The sequence below is a fragment of the Aptenodytes forsteri genome, unplaced genomic scaffold (genome assembly GCF_000699145.1).
Source record: "Aptenodytes forsteri isolate BGI_AS27 unplaced genomic scaffold, ASM69914v1 Scaffold65, whole genome shotgun sequence".
NCBI classification, from domain to species: domain Eukaryota; kingdom Metazoa; phylum Chordata; class Aves; order Sphenisciformes; family Spheniscidae; genus Aptenodytes; species Aptenodytes forsteri.
In genome coordinates this window covers 1,553,178-1,577,070 of record NW_008795127.1, presented here as the reverse complement: position 1 = coordinate 1,577,070, position 23,893 = coordinate 1,553,178, and the positions used below count along the sequence as shown (strand labels likewise).

Genomic DNA, 23,893 nt, shown 5'->3' with positions numbered 1-23,893 from the left:
TGCACTGCAGGGTCCAATCCCGGTCCAACTGAGATGCACTTGCTGTGCGGCAACCGCTCTCTCTTCCTGCCTCTACATAAATAACCTGACTGATCCCTTGCATTTTCCAGGAGCTTAGATGTAAACACCTCAACGCATACCTATCTTTGTCTGCAAGAACTTGGTTCTTCATCCTTGTTTTACTTAAAGACTTTTTTTAACATACTGTTTCAAAAACATCAGAACAAAAATAAAAGAGAGGAAAACATTCTCCTGGGAGTTTACAGAAAAGTTAGGGAAAGAGATCGAAATGGATCTTCTGATTACACTAACTTAGGCAAAAATGCACTGCAAATACTTCGTAAAAATAATAATATTTATTTTTCATCCAGTAAACCATAATGACTACAATATGTTGGGTAAATGACTCTCTAAACACTGGATGCACAGTAGTTACATTAATTGACTAAGTCCTGTGAATAGAGAATGTGCAGATAAACACCAAGAAAAAAAAAATTAGCGTGCCTGGGCAGTCAATGATGCTGTAAAGTTAATTGTGTCAGCCGCCTTCTCTCTGGAATTGGAGACTATCACTTTTATCACTCCCAGCAGACAGTACATCCCTGTGGTTCACTAAGCCAGCAGTGACAATGGCAGATGCAGATCTTTGGAGCTCAGCATTGCCAGCTAACGCTAGCTACAGGTTTTGTTCAGTTCTCTTTCAGGTACTTACAAAAGCAGAAACAGACCCAAACTCAAATTAGGCTTTCCTGCATGGTGGACAGGAGCAGTAACACTACTCCGGCTCCCACTGTTGCTATTTTAAATACAGATTTCCTGGTTTTCTCAAGACTTTTCTCTTTACAGCAACCTGCCCACATCATGTCTATACGTAACCTACCCCACTGCAGCCAGAAGTCTCCTTATGGTCTCCCTTCCTCCATTAAATAGGAACAAGAGGAAAAAACCCAGCAGTTTAGAGACTCTAGCATATAAAATATTGCATGACAGCAGTGGTGTTATTTAAGATTATGTAGTGGTTTAATAATTCAAAAGCAGAAACTGTCTGGACACTGAATCATCAGACATGTACATTTTCTGCACCTCAAGAGAGTCTACTATGCCATCCACTGAGCTTCCAGACAGAAGATTATGTCTTGTTTGCTGTTCACAAAGAACTCTGACCTAGAGTGAACTCAGTTAATGTAAGACACTTAAGTGCTACATATACATTTCACATATTTAAAGAGTGAACAGTTATAAAGGCAAATGTTAGAGGAATTTGCCAGCTTTCAGAAAATTGTTTGCTTCAAAAGCAACGTAGCCCAATACAAAATTTTGAACACCTTAAAATGATTTTAAGAAGTACAGGGACAAAATTGTAAGGGGGAGGGGGAGACAAAGTCCTTACTAAAGGCAGCATAGACTAAGGCTTGATGTTTTCTTCTGCCAGGTTCATACAGATAAGAGGGTCTGGCTGCCAAACACAGGAACAGAGGTTACATTCTTAGCTCCTTATACTGGATTTCAAAGATTTACATTTAATGTACGGGATTTAAACCATGGTCAATAAATTATAAAGTAGGGCTGTACAAACATCTCATTGTTTAATTCTAAGTTAGAATAATGGGAGCACATGCAGCAGGAGCCCTCTTGCTTTTTTAAAAACCTGACAAATAACAAAAGCCACAAATAAGATGTGCATTATCATTACAAACTTTCTCAATAAAATAAATTCATGAAAAATACATCTGAAGTAGTATTTAAATGGTGTTAAATCTGCTAAAATGATTTTCTCCTGAGCTGATGCTAAGGCTTAACAAGGGATAAAAGAAATACTCTGATTGGCTCATGAAATACTAGTTAAGGATGTGAAGTGGTTGCTATGTGATGTTATAAATAATTAGCATACCTTATTTCAGATAGAGCCATGGCCCAGATTTATGCCTGCACAATGGCTCAGCAAACTAGAGGGCTAGACTGCAAGTGTAAGATCCTGCACTGAGGAAAGAGATTTATTATTCTTAGGCAGTTTGAGAATAGCATCTGGGGTCTTAGGAAATTTATACACGCCATGAAACGCAGTGAAGCATCTGTTCATTGAAACACAAACAACACAGGCAGACAAGTGCTGCTACAGGGTGAGATACAGAGAGGCTACGTGACAACGACAGATACATCTACACTGGTAATGCTCTCCTCTCTCTCAGAGCATCAGCACTTAGTTAGGAAAAATAAACTATCAGACTGTAGGAGGACATCAGATATTTTAAAATAGCCACAGTGAATACAAGGGCTCAAAAAGCCACGGCTGGTTTATGAGAGCGTTTGGGTAGACAAGTGAAAAATATCACTCAGCACAAGAAGAGGTTCTGTTTATTGGAAAGGACAAAATTTTTGTATAATCCTCATACACTGAGAGGACATGTATGTTTGCTATGTTAAACATGTCATGGCTGGAAGAGAAAGGCATTTCTCTAGAGAGGGGAAAAAAATTGGACAACAAATGGTGGATTATTTTTTTTTCCAGATAATTTTCTTTATGTTTTGGGAAGTGAGGCAGGAAAAACAAGGCCCTCCTTTTTTTAATCTCAGACTTGAGAAATGCACATGTTCATGGCTAGTGGAAAAAAGAGGCAGCAAGAGACTGTGTGCTAACTTGCCTCAGGCTTCTTCTGAGCAGAGTCTACAAAATAATCCAGCCTGTTGAATTATTTTTGATGTATGGTTCTGTCTAGCAAGAATAGCATAACACACCAAGTCAACTGATAATCATGCTCCCAGGAAACCCAAGGGATGCCACCAATGAATTATCATTTCCACCATGAAATAATGTTTATATAAAAATATTGATAGAATCATTGGAAAAACACTTTCAATCTACAGAACTCTTCTATACAGCTATACTCTTCTACATAGCTATAAAGAAAACACGACTTGGAAAAAAATCATGAAAATGAATTAAACTGGAATTATAATTGTGAACTTTGCCTTCTTTGCATGCTATCCGTTACAACTTTTACCACTATTTTCAAAATCAGCCAAGCATACTGAAGAAAACCCCTGATAAACAAAACCACAAATTGGGACAGAAAGCCAGTATTTACAAAATACACTTGCAGTAATTTTTTCCAAAGTGCAATTATTAAATATCAGACAGAATTGTTTATTCCAAACACAGCTCTCAATCCAGAATTATATTTTAAAATCTCAGAACTTAGTACCAGTTATAGCAAAAGCCATGTAACCTTCAAGGCTTTAAGTAACTCTTGCTCTGAAATGTAAGCAAAAAAATTCAAGACATCAAAACATGGTCACAGTTAGGCTGCCTAGATGAGGCAGATGCATCAGTAGTTTTCCTACTGAAGCATTTTTAATTAGCTGCTTTTTACAGCTGTAAAAGAGGTACAATAGAGAAGTTTCTCAACCAGTTTAGAGAATTGTAAACTCAGGCACCGAATAGTTAAACATCTTGCCCAGAATCATAGAAAGCACAAGTGAAAAAGTTGTGCTCTCTTGAGCAGTAAACCTCTGCCCAATGCTTTTATACCACACTTGTAGATGTCTCTACAAGATGCATTTTGCATGATTCACGAACTCCAGATACAGACTGCCAGTAGGGAAGCAGCATATTCAAGAGTACATTCTTAATATAGGTTTCCTTTTTTTGATGTTACAGTATCTTTAATCCAAGACATTTTCATTTTACCGTTTAATAAACATTATCAAATGCTGACAGGAATATCTTCAGAACAGTACAAAAGCATTTACAAGCACAGCAAGTGAATCTATAGCTCTCCGACCCTTTTAGTCATGGAGAGAGTGGTCAAGTTTAAAAAAAAAAAAAAAAAAAAAAAAGAGATTTAAAGATTTTTCAAGCAAGGGCAGTACAGAAGCAAAAGCCAGAACTGTGTCCAAGACGGCTCTGAAAACCCCCGGAAACCATGCTGACAACCTCCTTTCAGTTTAAATATAACCTCTCCCTGAAGCAGGCACATCATCGTCATTGGACTCTATTACTTGCATCAGGCCACACCAGTTTTGAGAGCCTGTCCTAGGCGAAGGAAGACATGCAGTATATGGGAAATCTGCTCTTTAAGAGAGAATGCTCTACACACAGACCTTCATGAGGTTCTCTCTCTGGAGACTGGACAATGACACTTGAACTGGTTGAATGATGTCAACAGAGCTCTTACGAGTTAGCTTACAACTGGTTTGAAAGCCACAAGGTGGAATAAGTCTGCTCTGGCTATGACACATGCTTTGTTCTCCATAACTACTAAAGAAGTCCTAAACTCTTTTGACTATGATGATAAAGAAGGTTATTTTGTGAGAAAAATCACAAACAAGCTTATTCTGATACCAGCCTGAAAAAAGAAACAAGCCAATACAGTTTGCTGTTTAGTACCTCAAGTAATTTTTAGTATTTACATGAAGTCAGGAATTAACCCTGCAAAATGCATCTCACATGAATGGCCTCGTCAAAGAAAACTCAATTATCTGTATGTTAAGAATAAAGAAAAGGTTATAAGATTAGAACCCTAAAGTCTCCTTTTACTTTTGGGTAGCATCTCAGGATGAATCAATATTCCCATCCAGAGGAGTGAAGAAAAACAGACTACCGAACACGGAAACTCCCTCTTTTAAGTAAGCCAAAAAGATACACAACCTTTTGGGTAGGGATTGGGGATTCTTTAACTGCCCTTTTACAGACATGCGCCCATCTGACCAATGATTTATTAATGTCCAGTTACCTGGGAAGCACGTTGTTAGGTGTTCCATTAGTGCTTCTTGTGTGACTTGTTTTCGGGCAGAGTTCATTGCTGAGATGGCCAGGCAAAGGATTTCCCCAAGTGGAATAAACTGTGACTGACTGATGGGAGACATGCTGATGGGTGATACATCACCTGTAAAAAGACAACAGATGTGCAATGAAGCGTTTTGTTTAAAAATCTGCTCTTAGAACAAGGACGTAGAGATACAATCGGAGAAGATGTGCACAGCTCTAGTCTTTGTACTGAGCTGGGGATAAAACTCTTACAATGGAGAACCATCCAACAGCTTATTTCAAAACTTAGACATGGCGAACTTTGGAAAATGGGAGATATACACTATGCAGACATAGTTTCTCAAAGGGTGCAATAGAGAGATTCAGAAAAATGCCCACAGATTAGCACTTACGGTTGCAAAACCTTGTGCTTGAATATCCTGCTAGGTAACTACATAAACAAAATAGTTGCATGTATTTCTCTGGACATAAAAGGGGAGATTTCACTCCCCTTTCAAAGGCTAGCGGTATGGATCACCCACCATTTCCACTTGATAGAATATTTTTTATTAATACTAACAAAGATCAGGAAAAAATCTTGCTAAGTTAATGAATAACATTTTCCCTCAGCTGATAAAGCGCAGAACACTCTTTAGAGGCACAAAAGCATCAAACACCTTAAGATTGATACCCTGAATAAACCTCTCCTGGATGTACATGTCAAATGTCTTTGTATGGACTACGTATTTTTTAGAAGAGTCATTTTAATGGTTCCAGGATGGCCTGAAAATTAACTTTGTTGTAACTTTTCTCATGTTGTCTTTAAAAATAATTCATTAACCTATACTTAAAAAATCATTGAAAGATCTTAAAAATGAAAGTTACAGGAGAAATTACAATTTGATAATACTAGCATGACTACACAAATACACACATACATGTGCATTTTAACATACTTTATATAAATACAGAAATGCTTTTAGATTCTGCTCTGTACCTCTTCTTGAAGTGGTAACAGTTCCCCAATGATCTCAAATAGAGGGAAGCAGCAGGCTGAAAAATTTCCTTTGCCAGTGGAAAAGGAATAATAAAGAGTAACAGACAGAACAAGGGGTGCTTGACTACGAATCCTTTTCTGGCCAGTCAACAGCCAGGGATTAAGTTTTACCTAAATGGTTTTGAAATCTCAGAAAGATCACCCTATTTCTGCTGTCACGGAGCAATACCTTATGATCAAACCAGGAATCAAATTACTGGAAATTAATTCAAATTCAAACCTTCCTCCACAATTTAGAGGATCTAATATTTCCCCTCTTAATTCTATATTCCTATTACGTCTATTAAACAGGGACAGCAGTTTCTAAAACTGATTATCAAAATGCATTTAATCTTGCATTATACTCAGCACTTTGAAAAGAAAAAAAAAGAATTGGTGGGAGTAGCAAATTGCATAACTGCTTCAGTGAGACTTATGAGCAATATTTTTCAATACACCAGCTGTACAATCTGTTGTACAACAGTGATACACACTGCCCAAGACACAACGATTTAAAATACACATTTGTGCTATGCTGTCTCCTGATTGCATCAGGCTGGCCCAGATCAATGCCGCAATCCCAACACAGTAGCATTCCTCCAGCTTCAACACAGTGCACCCCAAGATCCTCCTCATTCTTACCTGACCACAGAATGATGACCTTTTCTGGACTTTTTTTAGTCATATACACCTGAAAAGTTCCTGCCACGTGCTTTACAGACAATGGCAATCAAGAAAATCGTAGGCAGCTTACAGGGAAATGTGAGATACACGCTTTCACATGACTTGGGAGCAAACACCATTTGTCCCTCATCATTTGAGAATGGATAAAGAACATCACAGTTATTATATTACTATTTACTAATAATTATACCTGCTGTCAGCTTAAACTTGTTCATAGACAAATCTTTGTAATCAGCCAGACATATAAGTTTACCAACTTCGATCAACAGTCACCATGCACTCTGTGTAGAGGATCAGTTTCTTTAATGATTAGTTTCATGTCTAAAAAGCATCAGAATTATGGTAAGAATTATGCAGATTTAGCTAAGCAATTTAAGAAATTACTGCCTTTCACACAGAGATTATCTATGTCACGGGTACCCTTGTGAGCACTACTAAGTTCAGTTCAGTGCAATGTCAAACAGATTGGCATATATTGCCCTCAGTTGAGGTTTAACCTTATCAGCTTCACTAGGCACTGAAATGGGCTCCCTGGGTAGCTTTAAGGGCATCCAGGTGAAGGGCAGTAACTTCCTGAATTGTTTTATCTGGATCATCAAAGACCCGACAATTTCTTAAACCAAAGCACCACGGCAAGAGTATCCCTGTGCCTACTCCCAGCCACGCACTCACACTGCCGCCTACACAGGCGCCAGGATGGGAGAGTGGGAGGAAGATCTCTTTCTTTCCCTTGCACCCGGAACAATCCACTCACAGCTAATGAGAATGATATTTAGGATGTAAGGAATGGGCCTCAATACCATAATCAGCTTCTTGAAGTGGGAAAGGGACTCAAGAAGGGTTATACATGAAGCCTAGCAAGTGCTGCTGATTTACGTAGGTTTGCTCTGCAGCCTCCCAGCTGTCCCCAGGAGGGATGATTGGACAAGAACTCAAACCAGTTACTCTGCTCACCCCCAGGGAGCAACCCATCCCTCTCTCCTGACTGCCAAGAGCCTGCAGAGATCAACCTCTGGGATCACTCCCGGTCAGAACTTGTTAACTTAAAACTGGCTAAGTACATGTTAAGAAATAATACAGTTTACCTGGATTTTAGTAACCTTGCACTTTGCACAATCTTTCCTTTCAAAGCAGACCTCCAGCATGGAATTGCTTTTCTAGGTTAGCGTGCAGAAAACATTCAGTCTGCACATTTGACCCCTGCCAGTTGTGCTCTTGTCAACAGGAACAAGCCAAGAGTTTTCACTGAAATACTAACTATACTTCACGTAAGTCATCAATATAAAACGTTCAGTATCAGTTCCTTAATGTTAACACAATCTCTAGCAAAGCATGCTATAGTTAGTATGCCAGGGTAACATACATCCTGCTTGCAAATATTTGGGAGCTTAACAACCATTTAATTAACTATAAAGATGACTATAATTGTCCATAAAATCATAATTTAAATGGCTTTAAATGCTATAGAAACGGCCAACAAATACTGGTTTATGTGAGAGCCTTTCTTTCTGTTTTGTAAGGGACTATCGCCAGTTAAGCCTTAGTCTTTTCCACTGAGTGCTTTTCAACCTTCTTCATTATGACAAGGGAACTCTTGTTTCACCTCTGTTGTGCCAGCATTACCTCCACAGCTTGTTGTCCATAACTGTCTGCTGGAGATAACTACTGGCTCTTGGTTTAAAAAGGCTAGCACACATCTGTAAAACTTTCAGTAGACCTAGTGATAGAAAGCCAAAACCCCCTCACTCGGGGGGGGTTTGACAAACTTTGACAAACTAATTTGCCAAGTTTTATCTTAACAATCCTGTGGCTCTGGGAAACTACAAGCACTCTGTGGTTATAGTTAAGTGAACAAACTTCATTGATGCACAACAACAGAAAATACCTTGCATCTACGATTTAATATATTAACATCAATTACACACATAAATATTATTTAGCCTGTTGAACAGAAGGTTTACTACAACTTCTTTAGGAAAGATCTGCTTAAAAAAAATCAAATATGTTTTTCCTATTTCCTTTTTTTTTTTTTGAGGACCACATCACTTACATAAAACATCTAGCATATGGCTCCTGTTAGCTCTGACTGATGCTTGTCTCAAGCAGCTTTCTTTTTAAATTAAATTATTATCCTTAACTTTCATATGTTTATGTTCCCAATTAAATGAAAACTGGAGCTCAGAACAGTTTTCATATCAGCTGACTGCATGTTTTGTTTATATACGAGAGAGAGATATATACACACACATATAGTTTTAGCTCTGTTTCTGCAGTGTCTTTCCAAACTTTTCTCTAAAGAATTTTAAAAAAAAAAGTTTTCTAGACTTCTTGTTTTAAGTGGCACTTAATTTTCAAAAATGTCTAAGCCCATAACAAACAATGAATGGGATTTGTCCTCATTTATGCCTTGGGGATTTGTAGTGCTACCCTGTGGGAAAAAAAATATTGTTACTTAGAACAAAAGATTATGTAGCACATAAAATAAACACTTAGCTCTTACATAGCACATTTCTTCAGTGGATTTCAAGAAACTCAGAAAAGCTGGGTAACCATAACTATCCTTAACATACAGATGAGAAAGTGATGGTCTGTAACAGAGCTGGGAATGAAAATTCACACATCCTGAACCCACACCAGCCAGAACCTTTCCTGTGCCAGTTTATCTAGTGCCTCTGTTCTCTGAAAGTCTGGGTACCACCATCTTGGGAGAAAATGAGGTAGACTATATTCTGCACCATGTATCAGCAATTAAACTATCAACTACATACTGATGACAGAATTTTTATTAGTGATTCTGCTGCTGGAAAGAAGTGACCTGGAAGTCAAACTCCCTGTCTCACGAAGTTTGCATGAAGACGGTTTGATAAATCACCTCTTGACTTATAAATGGAACCAATTCAGTACAGCCACTGTGAAGGAAAATTAAGGAAATTACAGTGCAAAGCCACACTATATTAGAATTTATACACACTATTTCCCTGAAATGAGGAACAGACCCTCTGATTAGGAAGCCAAAGCCCTGTTTCTCCTCTTCATCCAGCCTCTCAACACCTTTTTAACCTTTTGTTTCCTACGGATCAAGACAAACTTTAAACATGATTTTTAGCCTGGTTTCCACAGGAAATGAGGCTTACACAATCACAGTCTGCGTGCGTGCATGTGCCAGAGAGGTCGAGCCTCACTAGACAACAGAGGTTCTAAAACAAGCGTTTGCTATGCACACTCCATCTGCACAGAGTTTCAGGCATAGCCATGTCCCACTAGACAGGAGAGAATCCAGTCAAAAACCACTTGTCAAGGGAAATCTGACTTCACTACTTTTGCTGCTTACAGAACTACGTTATTAATCAGAAAACATTGAACTAGAGTACAGTAACTTCATGGCACCTCAATGATTATAGTGGTGGTTGCAACAGAAATCCCCTACAGAAAATTTCTTGCCAACGGCCTGTTCTGGTCAACACTCACCTATGATTTCACTCTGGGAAGAACTACAGAAAGGTCCTTTTCAAACAAAAGGTAGCTAATAAAACCAAAACTACTGGTAATGGGCAAAAAGAGGGCTCTTCAGCCTAGAATATTATAGCTTTTTTTCAAGAATACCATAAGTGAAAAGCCTCTTCTAGAAAAAGCACATTTTCAGATTTACTTAAAGAAGGGACAGATGCCGAGGAAGTTACATGTCTGGCCTGGGTTGCACATTACCCTTTCCCCCCCAAACCCCAACGTGACTGAATCACTCTAAATTATAGAATACTTACATGGATATAGCAAACAAAACCTTTCTTATGTGAACTCACAACAATGATATATAATTGCCATTTTATGCCAGACAACATTTCCATCTGATTAAACAACAGGAAGGAACAGGAAGAATATGCAGATTTCTGTGGTATTACCCAGATTAGTCTGAAATACCTTGGATCTGCACTAGCACACTGACACAGAAAAGAACACATTTTACTGGCAAAATCTGAAATAAAGAAAATTAGAAGGTGTGTTGCTTGCGCTGTTCTCAGCCATAGCTAAATCCTCCTTTTAAACCACATTTCCTGGAGTATTTTATGAACAAAGCTGCAGGTTGTGTTTACTAGACAGTTATACATATCAGAGGACTGATAACAATAAGAAAAAAACCACACTAAAGATTGTCCATTTATTCCTGTTTAAGAGCAGCTTAAACAAAGGCTCGACAAATGCAGTAACACATTTGCTAACCAGCAAGCTCTTTCTGCACCTCTGAAATGCATGCACACCAGAACATACTTTCCCTTGCAGATACAGATCATGAACGCTTTAAGAATGTGACCTGGCAACGTGACCACTCCAATTCTAACCAGCCTGAAGAAAACACAGCAACCTTAATAATGACCAATCATATGACAAACACTGGCCTCTGAACAAAGTTCTAGTCCCTTGCCAGTTATTAACTTCAACCATGTAAACTGATCTTTTTAATCATTCAGATCCAGCTGAAAGCATGGTCCAAGTGGCACTAACTTTCAGAAACAGGTGCTAAATTGCCCACAGTCAGCAGACTTGTCTTACATGCATTCATCCTGCGTATTTCCTGTGATTTAAATTTCCTTTTCTTTGTTCATGTCCTGTGGCCAGCTGCCTCCTGATCCCAAAGTGATATCCCAGCACGTGTTACAACTATGATCATAAAAAGTTTCTGCTGGAGCACGGAACTTTCCCAGAGGATTCAGTTGAGGAGACTTTGGTGGCATTGCTTATCCTGGGAAGGAGGAGGGTGGAACTGTGTTTTTTTAATATATTGTGTGCTTTAGAATGTGTTTCCTCAAACAATATTTTTCAAATGCATCTTTTAATAAATGTCCACGTCTATATTCCTGGCACACAATATGTTAAAAAAGGGGGACTTACCTGAACCCCTATGGTCTGGTTCCATGCTCCAGTACAGTATCCAAAGTAGCTGTGATGTAACAGCAATGTGCATACTGGGGCTTTATATCACTGTGGAAGCTGGCTGGCTGCAGCATAGGTCAGCGCCACAGGACCTGAAAGAAGAAAAAACAAAGCATGCTTTTAGGCAGTAACATGCTAAACACCCACCTCTTAAAGCAGGAAATAGGGGCTTCCAGAAAATAAAAAAGAATGTAGTATCTATGCAGGTCCACTGAAAGGAATGCTATTTCACACAATTCTCACATAAGTACGAGAAACAAATGGTTAAGAAATGACAGGGGAGGTGGAGGTAGAGAATCTAAAGGGGACTACAAATATAACTCCCACACAGTGTTTTGAAAACATCTCTCTCCTTTTGCCCTATTTCCACTGAATGGCTGGAATCACGTTCTGACACCACCCCCTGTTCCAAAGGCACTCACAGTCTTCGCAAAGCACCTCTCCACTGCAGTGCCTCAGGATTCTGCAGTGTCACTCCTCTTCTCCCTGGCTCTCTGCAAAGTGAAGTCATAGGAATGGATCAGCCAACCTGACTTCTCACTACCCTGCCCAGAATCCTTTGTGAACTGAAATGAGTCATCGCTCTGAAAAAATCCACGGCGCAACGTTCCAGGTTTCTCCCTATGTCTGCACTGGCTTCTTTGTCTTTGAAACGAAGTGCCTCTGCTTCTGGAACGGTGCCCAGCTGCATTGTACAGGAAAACAAGCCAGCCGCCTCATTAAGTGGACAAGAAAGCTATTTACATGCATTAGCAAAGACAAGTTAAAGCTTTAACCCTCTAGTCAAGACAAAAAATTTACCCCTAACATACCTGCCTGATGTAATACACAGCCCCCCAATACACAAAACCACAAATGCACAAACGTGCGTGCACACACTTACACAGAACAGTATTTTCTTAAATTATTCACTATTTAGCATGACACTTACCAGTTTTTACTCTATTGATTAAAAAGAAAGATTTACTCTCCTTTGTCAGTCCTGAAGAATGCTGCAGACCTGCACATAACAAACAGCTCTGCTGTAAACTGGATCAAAGTTGTGCTGCTGCAAACTGTTTATCAAAAAATTAGAAGCAGTGGACAAGTTCTTGCAAGCTCATTTTTCATCACCCCATTCACCATTTGGGCTCAAAACAAAGTGAGCCCTGAAACCATGCCAGACTGAAAATGTCAAACTGCTCCAAGTGCCGAGAGCCAGCAGAGCTGCTTCAGCTTCTGCTGCTACCGACAAAGAGGTAATGCTCAGAACGAGGTCACTGTGTCAGGATCTCACTCCCAGTGCTAGGTTTTCCTTTGCTTGGTGAGAATATGCTAAGCTAAAGCATCAGGAAAACACAGAAGAGGACGCAGGAATAGTGTGTGATGAGATACAGACACTGCTGTTTTGGAGAAACATTTTTAGTTGTTTGAGGATTTTCTTTTAAGAGAAGGAAACATTTAAAATTGCCTTTACTGCAAAAGAACTATTTCTAGTCGTGATCTAGTCATCAAAATGAGAAGACCAGTATGCAGAAATGGAGGGGCAAACAAAAAAAGGAATGCTGCCATGGGACACTTCTTTAAAGGTTCCTGTATCCTAAGCACTCTGAAATAGTTTGAAGCATAGTAGGCACATAATCCATAAATTCCTGAAACACAGCACTTCAGGACTCACCTGTGCTGTGCTGGAACAGGCAGTGCTCCTAGGTTCTCCCGTAAATAAACACACCAGGTGTTTAGGACTCAATTAAATACAAAGGTCACCACCTCCCTATGCTGCAAGCCCTAGCCTTACAGCTACCCTGGCAGTGAAAGAGTCAAACCCAGCCTAAAATAGGTCTATGTGTTTCAAGAGGGTAAGTAAATAGCTGGGTTACACAACTAACAAACATCACTTTTGTTTACAGGTCTATGGCGATTGTTATGCAGCAAAGCCATATTATAAACAGGCTAATTTACAAGTGTAAGGTAAGCTGGGTGCTTTGCTACACCTGTAGTTAGACAGTAGCCAAGATCTCAACATTAAAAGCTGGGCTTTTGCTATACACACAGTCATCAATTTCTGTATTCCCTGAAAGCCCTCATTCCAGGAAATCCTCCCTCAACTTTACAGGAGTTTTGCTTTCCCTGGGGCTGCAGGATCAGCCACAAAGCCTCTAATGAATCCAGCTTGGCATTTGCAGTGTTTGGGTCCCTCAGGATCATCCTGCGGAAACTCTGGTTGTTTGTCTGCTAAGCCCACACCCACTTTACAGCAACGAAACTCACTGCAAGAAGAAAAATTTCTGTGGGCTTTAAAGTGAATTACAACAGGCACCTACTGAAAGAAAAAAAGAGAGCTCTGATCTGCTTTTCCTTTGCACCACATAACATTCATGCAAAGCTAAATAGCTGGGCTTTTGCGTGCAGTACTGTTTTCACACACATGCACAAATCTTGCAGCAGTAGTCACGCTACTATCACCAATGTTAAAATACTGGCGAAAGAAAGATAAAGGTAATGCCATGACCCGAATATCCTTTCTCTCTAACAAATTTCTCTAGCACTCGAACCCGAGTTATACACTCAGGACCAGCTTGACTAGTCTGAACAGATGAATACAACTGCAAGCTCTTTGAGACAATTCCTCGTGCACGTGTGACGCCCTGGAGACACGTAGAATGCACTGAGCGTGCACATGTACCTAGGGTGCACATACATCTCGTGTGCACACGCACCTAGGCATGCCTTTACTCAAATTCATCAGCTCATAGCACTATTACACAGCCCTTTAATCGCTATTAAGAACAGCAAGAAGTGCCTGATACCTCAAGCATGGCAGAGAGCAAAAGTGAAAGAGAGATCAGCAGCGGGGAAAATGTAAATGAGAAAGTTTAGAAGAGCTGAAGTTGATGGATAAACCAGCACTGCCATCATCAGTGATGTTACTGTAGCATGACCTCAGAGGAGGAAGGCCTAGCCAAAATACCACATGCACTTCCCAATCAAGGGAGCTACTCTGTTCCTCCATCCCACATCTCCCCCCCCCCAGCACATGACAGAAGTTGGTACTGAAACAAAAGCTGCCTTATTGACAGTGTACGGCATGAATACACCATATACTTCTCTCTGTATAACTCCATGCACGCATGTGCATCCGAATAGAGCAGTACAGAATACAGCATAGCCTGAGATCGATCTCCATCATACACTGAAAAAGCACATGATGTAAAGATCACATTTTCTTTCTTTGCACACGCATTGTGCTGGAGCTGAACGCAGACTCCTTTGTCAAACTCCACATTAGCTTGCTTACATCCTTGAGCCCTCCCGAGCCAGGGCCTAGGATTCCCTTCCTTTGCCACAGCCCTTTCACCATCACCAGTGGGAAATTCAAGAGGAGAAAAGGAATGTGCTCGAATGGGGGGGGAGGGGGGACGACAGGGGGGATGGACAGAGAACATAAAATGTTAAAAAGAACACCGCCTAAAGATGCCAAGAAGGTTATCAAGAGCATGAGAAAATTTGGACTAGCCTGTACCAGTTTCAGTGGATCCCGAATTTCAGAGGCTAAAATCAGCCATCAGCACTCAGCATTTGGAGTCTGTAGCTGCAGAGACTATGGTCATCTACCATTATGATTACTTCTGCAAGCACCAACTTCACAAAGCAGGAACCACCCAAACACCAGACTGGGAACACAACCCATGAACCCTGCGGCCCCAGAAGAAACCAGACTAAGGAACATCAGAAATATACAAACTTACATTTCTATTTCTTTAGGAAATCTCTTCATACTAAAAATTTTGACATATTAGTGCTCCACTAATAACAACTTACTTGCAGTATGCTAATAAGTTCCACTTGGCTTACCTGAATAAATCTCCTGGTTCTTTAAGAAATCACTTCAGAAAACACAAGAGGGAACATGATCAGGGTATTAAATTCAGCAATATTCCAACAAGTAATGCCCATCTGTTTTCGTGCTAATGTTGTCTAGGAACTTAAATACTCTTTTTTTCCCTCCTGCTGCTTACACCCCAATGTATTTGCAGAGAACATACCTCCCCTCCTTCAGATGTCATTCCACTGGCTTTAAAAAAAGCATGCTCTTTTAGTGTTCTTTTGTATGTCTGCCCCTCCCGTCCCTTTAATCTTTCTGGAGGACTCTTCTACATTTACTCTAACTTACATAACTTTTCTTTAAAAAGCAAAAAACAGAATTCTGCACCATATTCTAGTGCTCCAGCTAACCTCTCACCTGTGTCAGGTACAAAGAAACTGAAAATTCCATACTTTTAGTGGAAATACCCTGCCCTATATATAGTAAGAATGAAACTTGCTTTTTTTCACAGCTGTACTACATTGGTGGTTCACTGTCACCCCACAACTGAACAACCGGTTCCAGATATCTTTTTTATGCTGCCTGCAACTAATGAGTTTGAAGCAATTATTCCTGGGTTTGACTCCCAAGACCATGATCTTGCCCATTATACTTTAACAGCTCACTCTGTGGATATGATTAAGGATCTTTGACCATCCAATTCTTCTTATTTGTTATCCATTTTTAAGCATCTCCACTTTATCACATGCTAAAAAGTCACAAAAACTAAAATGAAAACCAAACAATACTTTAAATGTTACCTAATGCAGGACAGAAACATAACCCCATGCCACACTTGCTAATACAACCACCCAGTAAACAGCATTTGAATGAACCCATCAAGTCTTAACAGGAAAAACAAAGCAACCCACAAAACTCCCTCCCCCAAAAGCCTAGTAGGTAAAACAATTGTCTTTTTAGAATTTGACTACTAAAAGAGGCTTCTTTCAATTATAGCTCACTGGAAAGTATGTGATATTTTAAACCACACAGAAGATTTCTCTAACAGATTCTGTAGCTAGGACCATGGGAGGGGAGTTTGGGGTTTTTTTGCATAGGAACCTGTTACTATCAATTCGATTAATGTTAAAGCTATATTGTCATCGACCACACCACCACCCCACCCCCTCAAAAACAAACCCTGCCTGTTTTCTGGCAGCAAACAGTAAATGCAAGGAAAGATAGAAGCATTAAAAAAAATCTGACACTAGAGGAGATTTGGCAAGAGAGAGTGAGCACATGAGAAACAAAAGAAAAAAAACGACAAACTGATAAACCTAGATGTTTTCTTTTACTGTAGAAATTTTATAAAGGCAGAGAAAAATATTCCTTTACAAATGCTCCTGAAAGCACAGAACATGACTGTTGAAACATAACAATCAGCCTGTCTTAGCCACATGTTCTTCACTATCCTCTTCAGTTTAGCCAGAACACATTTTTCAATGTGGCCAGGGATGCTGCAGCAAATATTCAGCAAGAGTCTAGTCAGCAGCTAAAATTCTTGAAAGGTGGTGAAGGGATGCTTAGCAATACAACCCAACGACATAGGGCACCCTCTCTCACTTATATTGACCGCTGTAACCATGGAAGGATTTTCATCCCAAAGATGATACTGCGGTGGTTACAGCTTTTCAAACAAATAGTGATGACTGGCAGGTTAAAATAAGAACCTGCAACACTGAACACAAGTCCCATGGTACTGCAGCAGCCTTTAACAGCCCAGTTTTTCCTGGCTAGGAGAGAACTGATGAAAAGGCCAGGCATGGAAACAATGAAAATAGTGCCGAAGTGTTTTTAAAAAGAAAAGGTTAGACACTCCAAACACTTAGCAGTTGAAAGTTTACTGGGTCATTTTTTTCCCTGTGGTGGAAAGCGGAGTTTTCACTATGGCTGGAGTATATTTAAGATGTACTTTAATGCTTACGAAATCAAAGTATCTTACACCCTAATACATGAAGTAGCTATACTGGGATATTCTGCCCCTCTTCTCTACCTGTGTGGGGTAGATGCAGTGGCCCCTGTTTCCCACAACGGCTCAAAATACTTTCAAATTCTGTCCTTTGGTCTCCCCTGTGTGCAGATCAGCTGTGAGGATGGGAACACGGGAAATGCCATGGAACAACAGTTCAGCAACTCACCAAATATGCTGCCTCTCTCATGCCGGTTAAGCATCTCAGAGGAAGCATTAGAAAACCAGCTGCACACATTGCCACTAGTGTATACTGCATCTTAAAGGGAAATGCCCTTGTTCCAGACAGAAACAGTTCTTTTGAAATCCTCAAGGACTGGCAGATTTTCATTTTTTCTCCCACTTAGTATGACTATCAGCAAATGCAGCAGTCAAAAGCTACCTTCCCAAATAAATGACAGTACCTGGAACCAGGGGTTCCCACAATTAAACAACGCACTAGATTAAATGTTTCCTCCTGTCCATTTCATGTGGTTTTTGCTTAATTTTATTGAGCACTCATTTTATTACAGGAAGCAGTAAACCAAAACCTACAACAGGCATTTTACTACTATTACAACAGTAACACCTCCCTACCTCCTGCTCTTTTCTTTTTTAAGTGAAATTTCAGGAATCTGAAAATCTTTCTGTACGTGAGCCATAAAACCGAACACAGTATCCAAAACAAGGATGAAATTATCAATTTCACAGACAGAGCTCTGTTGCGTGACTTCTTATGTATCTCCTAATTTACACAGTCTTATGTTTAGACTTTTAATTGCCACCCCCCCACTCATCTAACTTATTCACCACTGACTCCAGCAACGTGCAGACCACGCTCCTAAAAAAGTATGAAACCTAACATATTTGAGCATGATTTTTTCAGTGTTCACTGCATTGCCTTACACTATGTTGCTGATGTCACTATTTTGCAGAATTGCTCAGCTGCTTCACTCAGCTGTCACTAGTGCCTTCTGAATTCCTCCTCGGCAGTCTTAATGAACCTGAACAACTGTGATCTGTCAGATAGGGTTACCACTTCATTATCCATTCCATCCTTCAGTTTTCTAATATAGCTATTAAAACCCAAACATTTGGTATTGATCCCTGCTGCACAGAACACTGTTAACCCTTTCCAGGGACCAGAACTGGCCGTTCTTCTTTTTTCTCCTCTGTATTCTAAACTAAGGTTGAGACTTTTCTCTTGGACTTTCACCAAGCATTTATAAAGCACTAGAGTGTGGAAGACTCCTTGTGCTTCCCAAGTGTCACTATGACCCAGTTTTCTGAAAGATGAGAGCACATAAAAATAGTTGTGTCTTTGCCCTCTTAGTCAGTATAGAGGGACCTGAACTAGGATATCAAGCCTCGATTCCTGAGATGATCTTAGGAGCTGATGATGATCTCAACTTACATTGAACTAAACCAAAAGGCTAGCAAAAGGAGAGATTTGGGATAATTTCTTGAATAAATCTGGCAAGTAACCACTGGACAGAGAGAGAAAATCACATATAACCAAATTTTGAGATCAAAGTATAGGGGATGTATAAATCCAAGCTCTGAATGACTACCTTTTACGCCATAGCAAGGTAATATTTTCTTAACACACATTAAAACAACAACAAAAAAAAGTAATTCCTTATCTTGTCATTATGTTGTCATTCCCTATTCTGGACCATAAGAAAAAAGGGCTTACAGTTACTGCCATATTCTTTCAATGAGCTACCCCCACAGGCAGTACTTTAACTCACCCAGACCTTATGGGCCCACAGGCACATGACTCCTATTTAGAAGGGCAAAAAGTCTCTGTCAGAGCCAGAGCTTGACAAGGCTCTCTGCTTCAAAAGCATTTCTGATCATCAGTAAACACTGCATTGCACATGGTGAAGGGGATGGTGCATGCCCCTCTCCTCACTTGGCCACCCCCTTTGGGAGGCTGGAACTGCTGTGCAGACCAGCCCTTGGAAATACCTACAGGTGATATAAGTAGCCCTGAAAGCATTTTTTGAAACCTCTGCTGCTCCTCCTGCCTGTTTGGTAGCTACAAGTTTCAGTCTTGAACAGCTGATGTAGAGGCTACTTAAAGAAAAAACCTAGGCTACAAAGATTGAATTAGCAGCAGCAGAAGATTGGAGAGAAAAACAAGAAACAATGTAAGTAAGAAAAGACACAGGAAAGCTTAAAAGGAAATGTGAGGAAGGAGATGATTTTTGTGTGATTCCTCAAGCAGGCAATGCAGCATATGTGATGTTAATGATGAAAGAAGACTTGTTAAAAGAATCCAAATGCTTAGAGGGGCAAAACGGAAGCAGGAATAATAACCAAATGCTAAGAAAGAAATTTAGTACCTCCAGCTGTAGGAAGGCTGGGAAAATATAAGGGTCTACAGGGTTGCTGGAATAAGCAAAGTGGGAACGGCTGCGTGTATCAGTGAAGAAAGAAGTGAACAAAAGGACAGTTGTTTTGTGAAGGCCGATCTGCATGTGCTCTGCATCCACTTGGTGCTTGCCTTTGTTTTGTTTTGTAGGCTGACCTTCACCCCATGCCACACAAAGGATTCAATGAAAGCCTCGTTCAAAGTCTCAATTAAAAGCCTGAAAGAACAAACGTATCTCGCACTGCAGCCCAAAAGCCTAAGCCCAAATGCCAGCGGCCCGGCAGAGGGAGCATCCCCAGCAGCTCAGGCGTGAGCCAGAGTGCCTGGCTTTGGCCGAGGGAACCTGCATCCTCCAGTGGCTTTGAACGAGCCCTCCCTGTTTGGGCTCAATGTTTGGAACAGGCAGAATAGCTAAAAAGAAACATTTAGCTTGTTTTCCAAAGGGTGGCTCCTAAGCTTTTATGATGAAAGATCAAAGCTAAGGGAAGGATGGGAGCTTACAGGACAGTAAATTAGAGAGTAAATTAGTAGTGTGCATGCTAATAAGGCACACATACAACATCACTCCACTGAGGGAGCATGCTAATGGTTTGGGCAGTTTGAACCAAAACATGTGAAAGTAGTTAAGCATGTCATCACCAATACTGTCTTTAGAAGTGTTCCGCTGCTTTACGAGCAGCTCTTCAAAACACACATGCACATGTAGTTTCATAGAAAGAAGGTGTAATCCACAAGAACTTGAAAATTCGGCGCTGCCCAAAGTGCATCCTGCATGCCACGTGTGGTCTGCAAAGCCTCTGCATGAGGCTCATGATTTTTCTCTTTAAATTGTAGTATTTTATTTTAATTCTAGTACTACACTTAATTGAGATATTGCAACATAGATTTGTTATGCAGCATCCAGTTTGGTACACACTCTGAACACAATTTGGGGAACATCTGTGTAACAGGGATAAGATGGAAACTGACCTCAGGGCTTTGGTCCAAAAGACTAATTTACTGCCAGAGTTATCTTGGTGTAATTATACCTATGTAAATCCCCATTTATTCTGGAATAAGAGTGGGGTTTTTTAACCTGATTTAGCTTATACAGCTTCCAAAAGTTGTATCGATGGGGGCAGTTGTACATGCATAATCCTGCTAAATTCCTCTGCATGACCTTTCATATCACGCATATAAAAGTGAAAATTCAAAATGGAATAATCAATAGTAAAAATACTAATTTTATTAGAAGCAAGAATGTGTCTTCCTGTTGTTCAATCATATACTCCCTAATGTATTCAAAAAGTAAATGTTAAAACAAAGGAATTACCCTTTTCTCTTACTAATATTTTTTCCTGGGTTCCGATAGCTTCACTCTTGAAGAGCATATAACTATTGACATTTAAAGTTGCAAGTACTATTTCTCTAAAACCTTCCTGTTATGGCCAAAGGCAGAGATATTAAAGGAGCCAAATTTGGTTCCTATTGCCATATGTTGTTTCTAATAGTCATAGCTTGAGCTTCAAAACTGATGTAGATTTGTACTTCCCTTTATCTCCATTGAGTGCTGCTGTACTCTCAGTACTTCTGAAAATCAGGAGTTACTTAGGAGCCTAATTTTAGGCACTCATTTCTGGAACCTGGCATAAAAGCTCAGACTTGAATGTGAAAAGAATCCATGCACGTAAGCTATTTGGGAATATCTGAAAGTCTTGGACACAATGCCTAAAGTTATGCATCTCCTTCATACTTCCATTTATAAATAAGAGCCTAAAAGTCTACTTTAGGGCATAAAGGTTTGAATGTGATTTACCTGTCTTTTGCCTTGCTCCTGACAAACTTTTTTCTATGGAAGTTTTGATGTAGTTAGTGTTTCCAAGAAAAGTTTTGGGTTTGAAAATTATATTCTTAAGATGAAGAAAAAGAAAAGAGGGATACAGAGTAAAGAGTTCTTGGTTTTAGAGAAAATAATTCCAGTATTCAGAGTCATTTCCTCATATCTTTGGAGACTGAGGATGCAAAAGCCTTGTGTAACTTCTCAGTGACATTTTCCTCCTGATAACATAACTTCTTTCAAGGGCAGGAGTAACCTTGCCAAACATAATCACCACAAATTTTCCCCTCATACACAGCCTCTGACTGTATCATTCATCACCTACGCAGACAGACATTATGCAAGCCTGTTTGCCAAATACTACTCCTTAGGAAGTGCTTGCAGAACACCAGAAGTACATAAACTCTCCCCCAGGCCTCCAGAGAGCGGGCCATCTCCTTCAACCATGGCTTCCACCAACAGTGAAGTCACAGTGCTGACTTTGTGATATCACAGCATTCTCCGTAGCAACAGCCTATGAGGTCACAAATAAAGGATTATCACTTTGTGGCAGGATTAAGGGAACTAGGAAGCTGGTCTGTCAGGAAGACGGGTTTTACTTCAAATAATGGGAATTAGGAGAATGCTGAAAATAAATGGATTGTAAGTTGTCCTTGTCTGGCATGCACCCTTTTTTCAATAATACTGTAGAATAAGATACTGCTTTCTTTGACAGCTCCCAAGTAACTAAGTGAACTGCAGGCTGCCTCTTGAGCTATTACATGGGAGATGAATCCTGAAATGACTTCCGTATCTTTTGACTCCTCAGTCATTTGGTTTTGCAAGTGCAGACAGTGGTCAGGTCACTCTCCTCAAATTGTCTGCTGGTTAGTTTATTCACAGGTGTTCAAAGCTGGCAATAAGCTCCAGAAAGTGATTAAAAAAAAAAAAAAAAGAAGGAAGTTTGGAAACATCTTGCCTTAGCCCACCTTACTGTTTAGGCAAGGATTTGTGAAGATGATTCCAAACCGGAAGTCTATGTTTGTAAGAAAGATTGAAAAAATATGCATTGTAAGTTACAGTGCTTTAAATACTTGTTTAAAACGCAAGAAACAGTGATTATTTAGAAGAACCTTCCCTGCAAAATATACTTGCAGTCATGGGAATCTTTACCGCAAACATTACTGTTTAGAATAAAACATTTTACTGTTAGAATAAAACCCTTGTACAAATAATTTCATTACACTCTTAGTGGTTCATTTTTTTCAACAATATCCGGTTTATTCCCCAATGAATACCTTGTTTAAAACTTTTGTAAAATACAGAATTCCAGGACCTGTTTGAAGCTATTCCAAAACCTTTATCTCCCCACTTCCCCACCATGGAGCAAATCAAGCATAGCACAAATACAATCACCTGACAAACGCTTCCTGGCCCCTCAAGGAACCACTGAGGCTTCCATGCAACTATCCAGAGCACAAATTAAAAATTAATTTGGTTTCAGCTTTTAAAGGGAGTTATAGTCCGTCGGGGGAGGGGGGAATGAAAGGAAGGATGATACCAGGTAAGAACAGACTTACATTATTCACAGAAATCCTGTGCCCCATGCATGTTTGCACATGAAAACACTTCCCATGTTTCTGAAGTAATTGCCCACTTTTCCAGATGCCTGGCAACTCAGGCTGCCTGATGCAGCAGGCCCAACACATCAGGTGTACTATGCATGCATAATTTATCTGTCAGGGACTGTCCCAGATCTTAAGATTAAGATCTAAAAATTCTAAAACAGCCTGGTTTGTAATTTGCAACCTGAGCTGTGATGCAACCATAAAGCAGTTGTACAGTGTGAGAGCATCTTGCAACTTCAGGAAAATTTTGAGTAAGGGCCTACTTGCAGCTTACTGGAGCTGGAAGGAGAGACTTCCAGCATTATAAGCATAGGCACTAATACCAATTTCCATTCCAGGACTGGAAGAAAACATTGGACAACTTTGCAGTAGCTGATCAAGACTTCACCTGGAGTCTCACCCACTGGTCTGGAAAAATTTAGATCTCTATTTTGCAGTTGGATGACCGTTAAAAACGTTGAGAAGGAATAACATAGACAGACTGATGAGATGTTTCACAGTGTTTTAAATATGCTTTGAAATTTTGTAACCTATTTAAAAACGCATTTGTTTCTTTGCCCTCCAGCACTAGCAATAAAGAATCTCAAAGGAAGTGCTTCGATATACCAGATTTACTCGTTTGCCACTAACCTCTACAGCTTTCTAGGCCGAATTCAGCCGTGCTATGAGACACTACTGCTTTCAAACGAACCGTGTGCTTACACCAGAGCCGGGTTTGACCCGGACCGTCTCTTTAAACCTGCACTGAAGAGAAACACACGGCCTTTACTAGAACAGTAACCTTCTAGCGGCCCGCTACAGCACAACGCACGTTCAACCGCCAGCACACCCCGTGCTAATCCCGAACACAAAGGCAAGGCACCATCCACGCTTCCCAGGAGGGAAGAGCAGCCCCGCCGGTACCA

General features: G+C 40.1%; 1 protein-coding gene across 1 annotated transcript in view; it reads right to left on the bottom strand.

Annotated features, from left to right (window-relative positions):
- STOX2 (storkhead box 2) overlaps window positions 1–23,893 on the bottom strand; it is a 74,469-nt gene that overhangs the window by 14,162 nt on the left and 36,414 nt on the right. Inside the window, exon 2 of the mRNA XM_009277353.2 lies at window positions 4,734–4,886. Within this exon, the coding sequence (XP_009275628.1) occupies window positions 4,734–4,886 (153 nt within the window). The remainder of the gene's footprint in view (window positions 1–4,733; window positions 4,887–23,893) is intronic.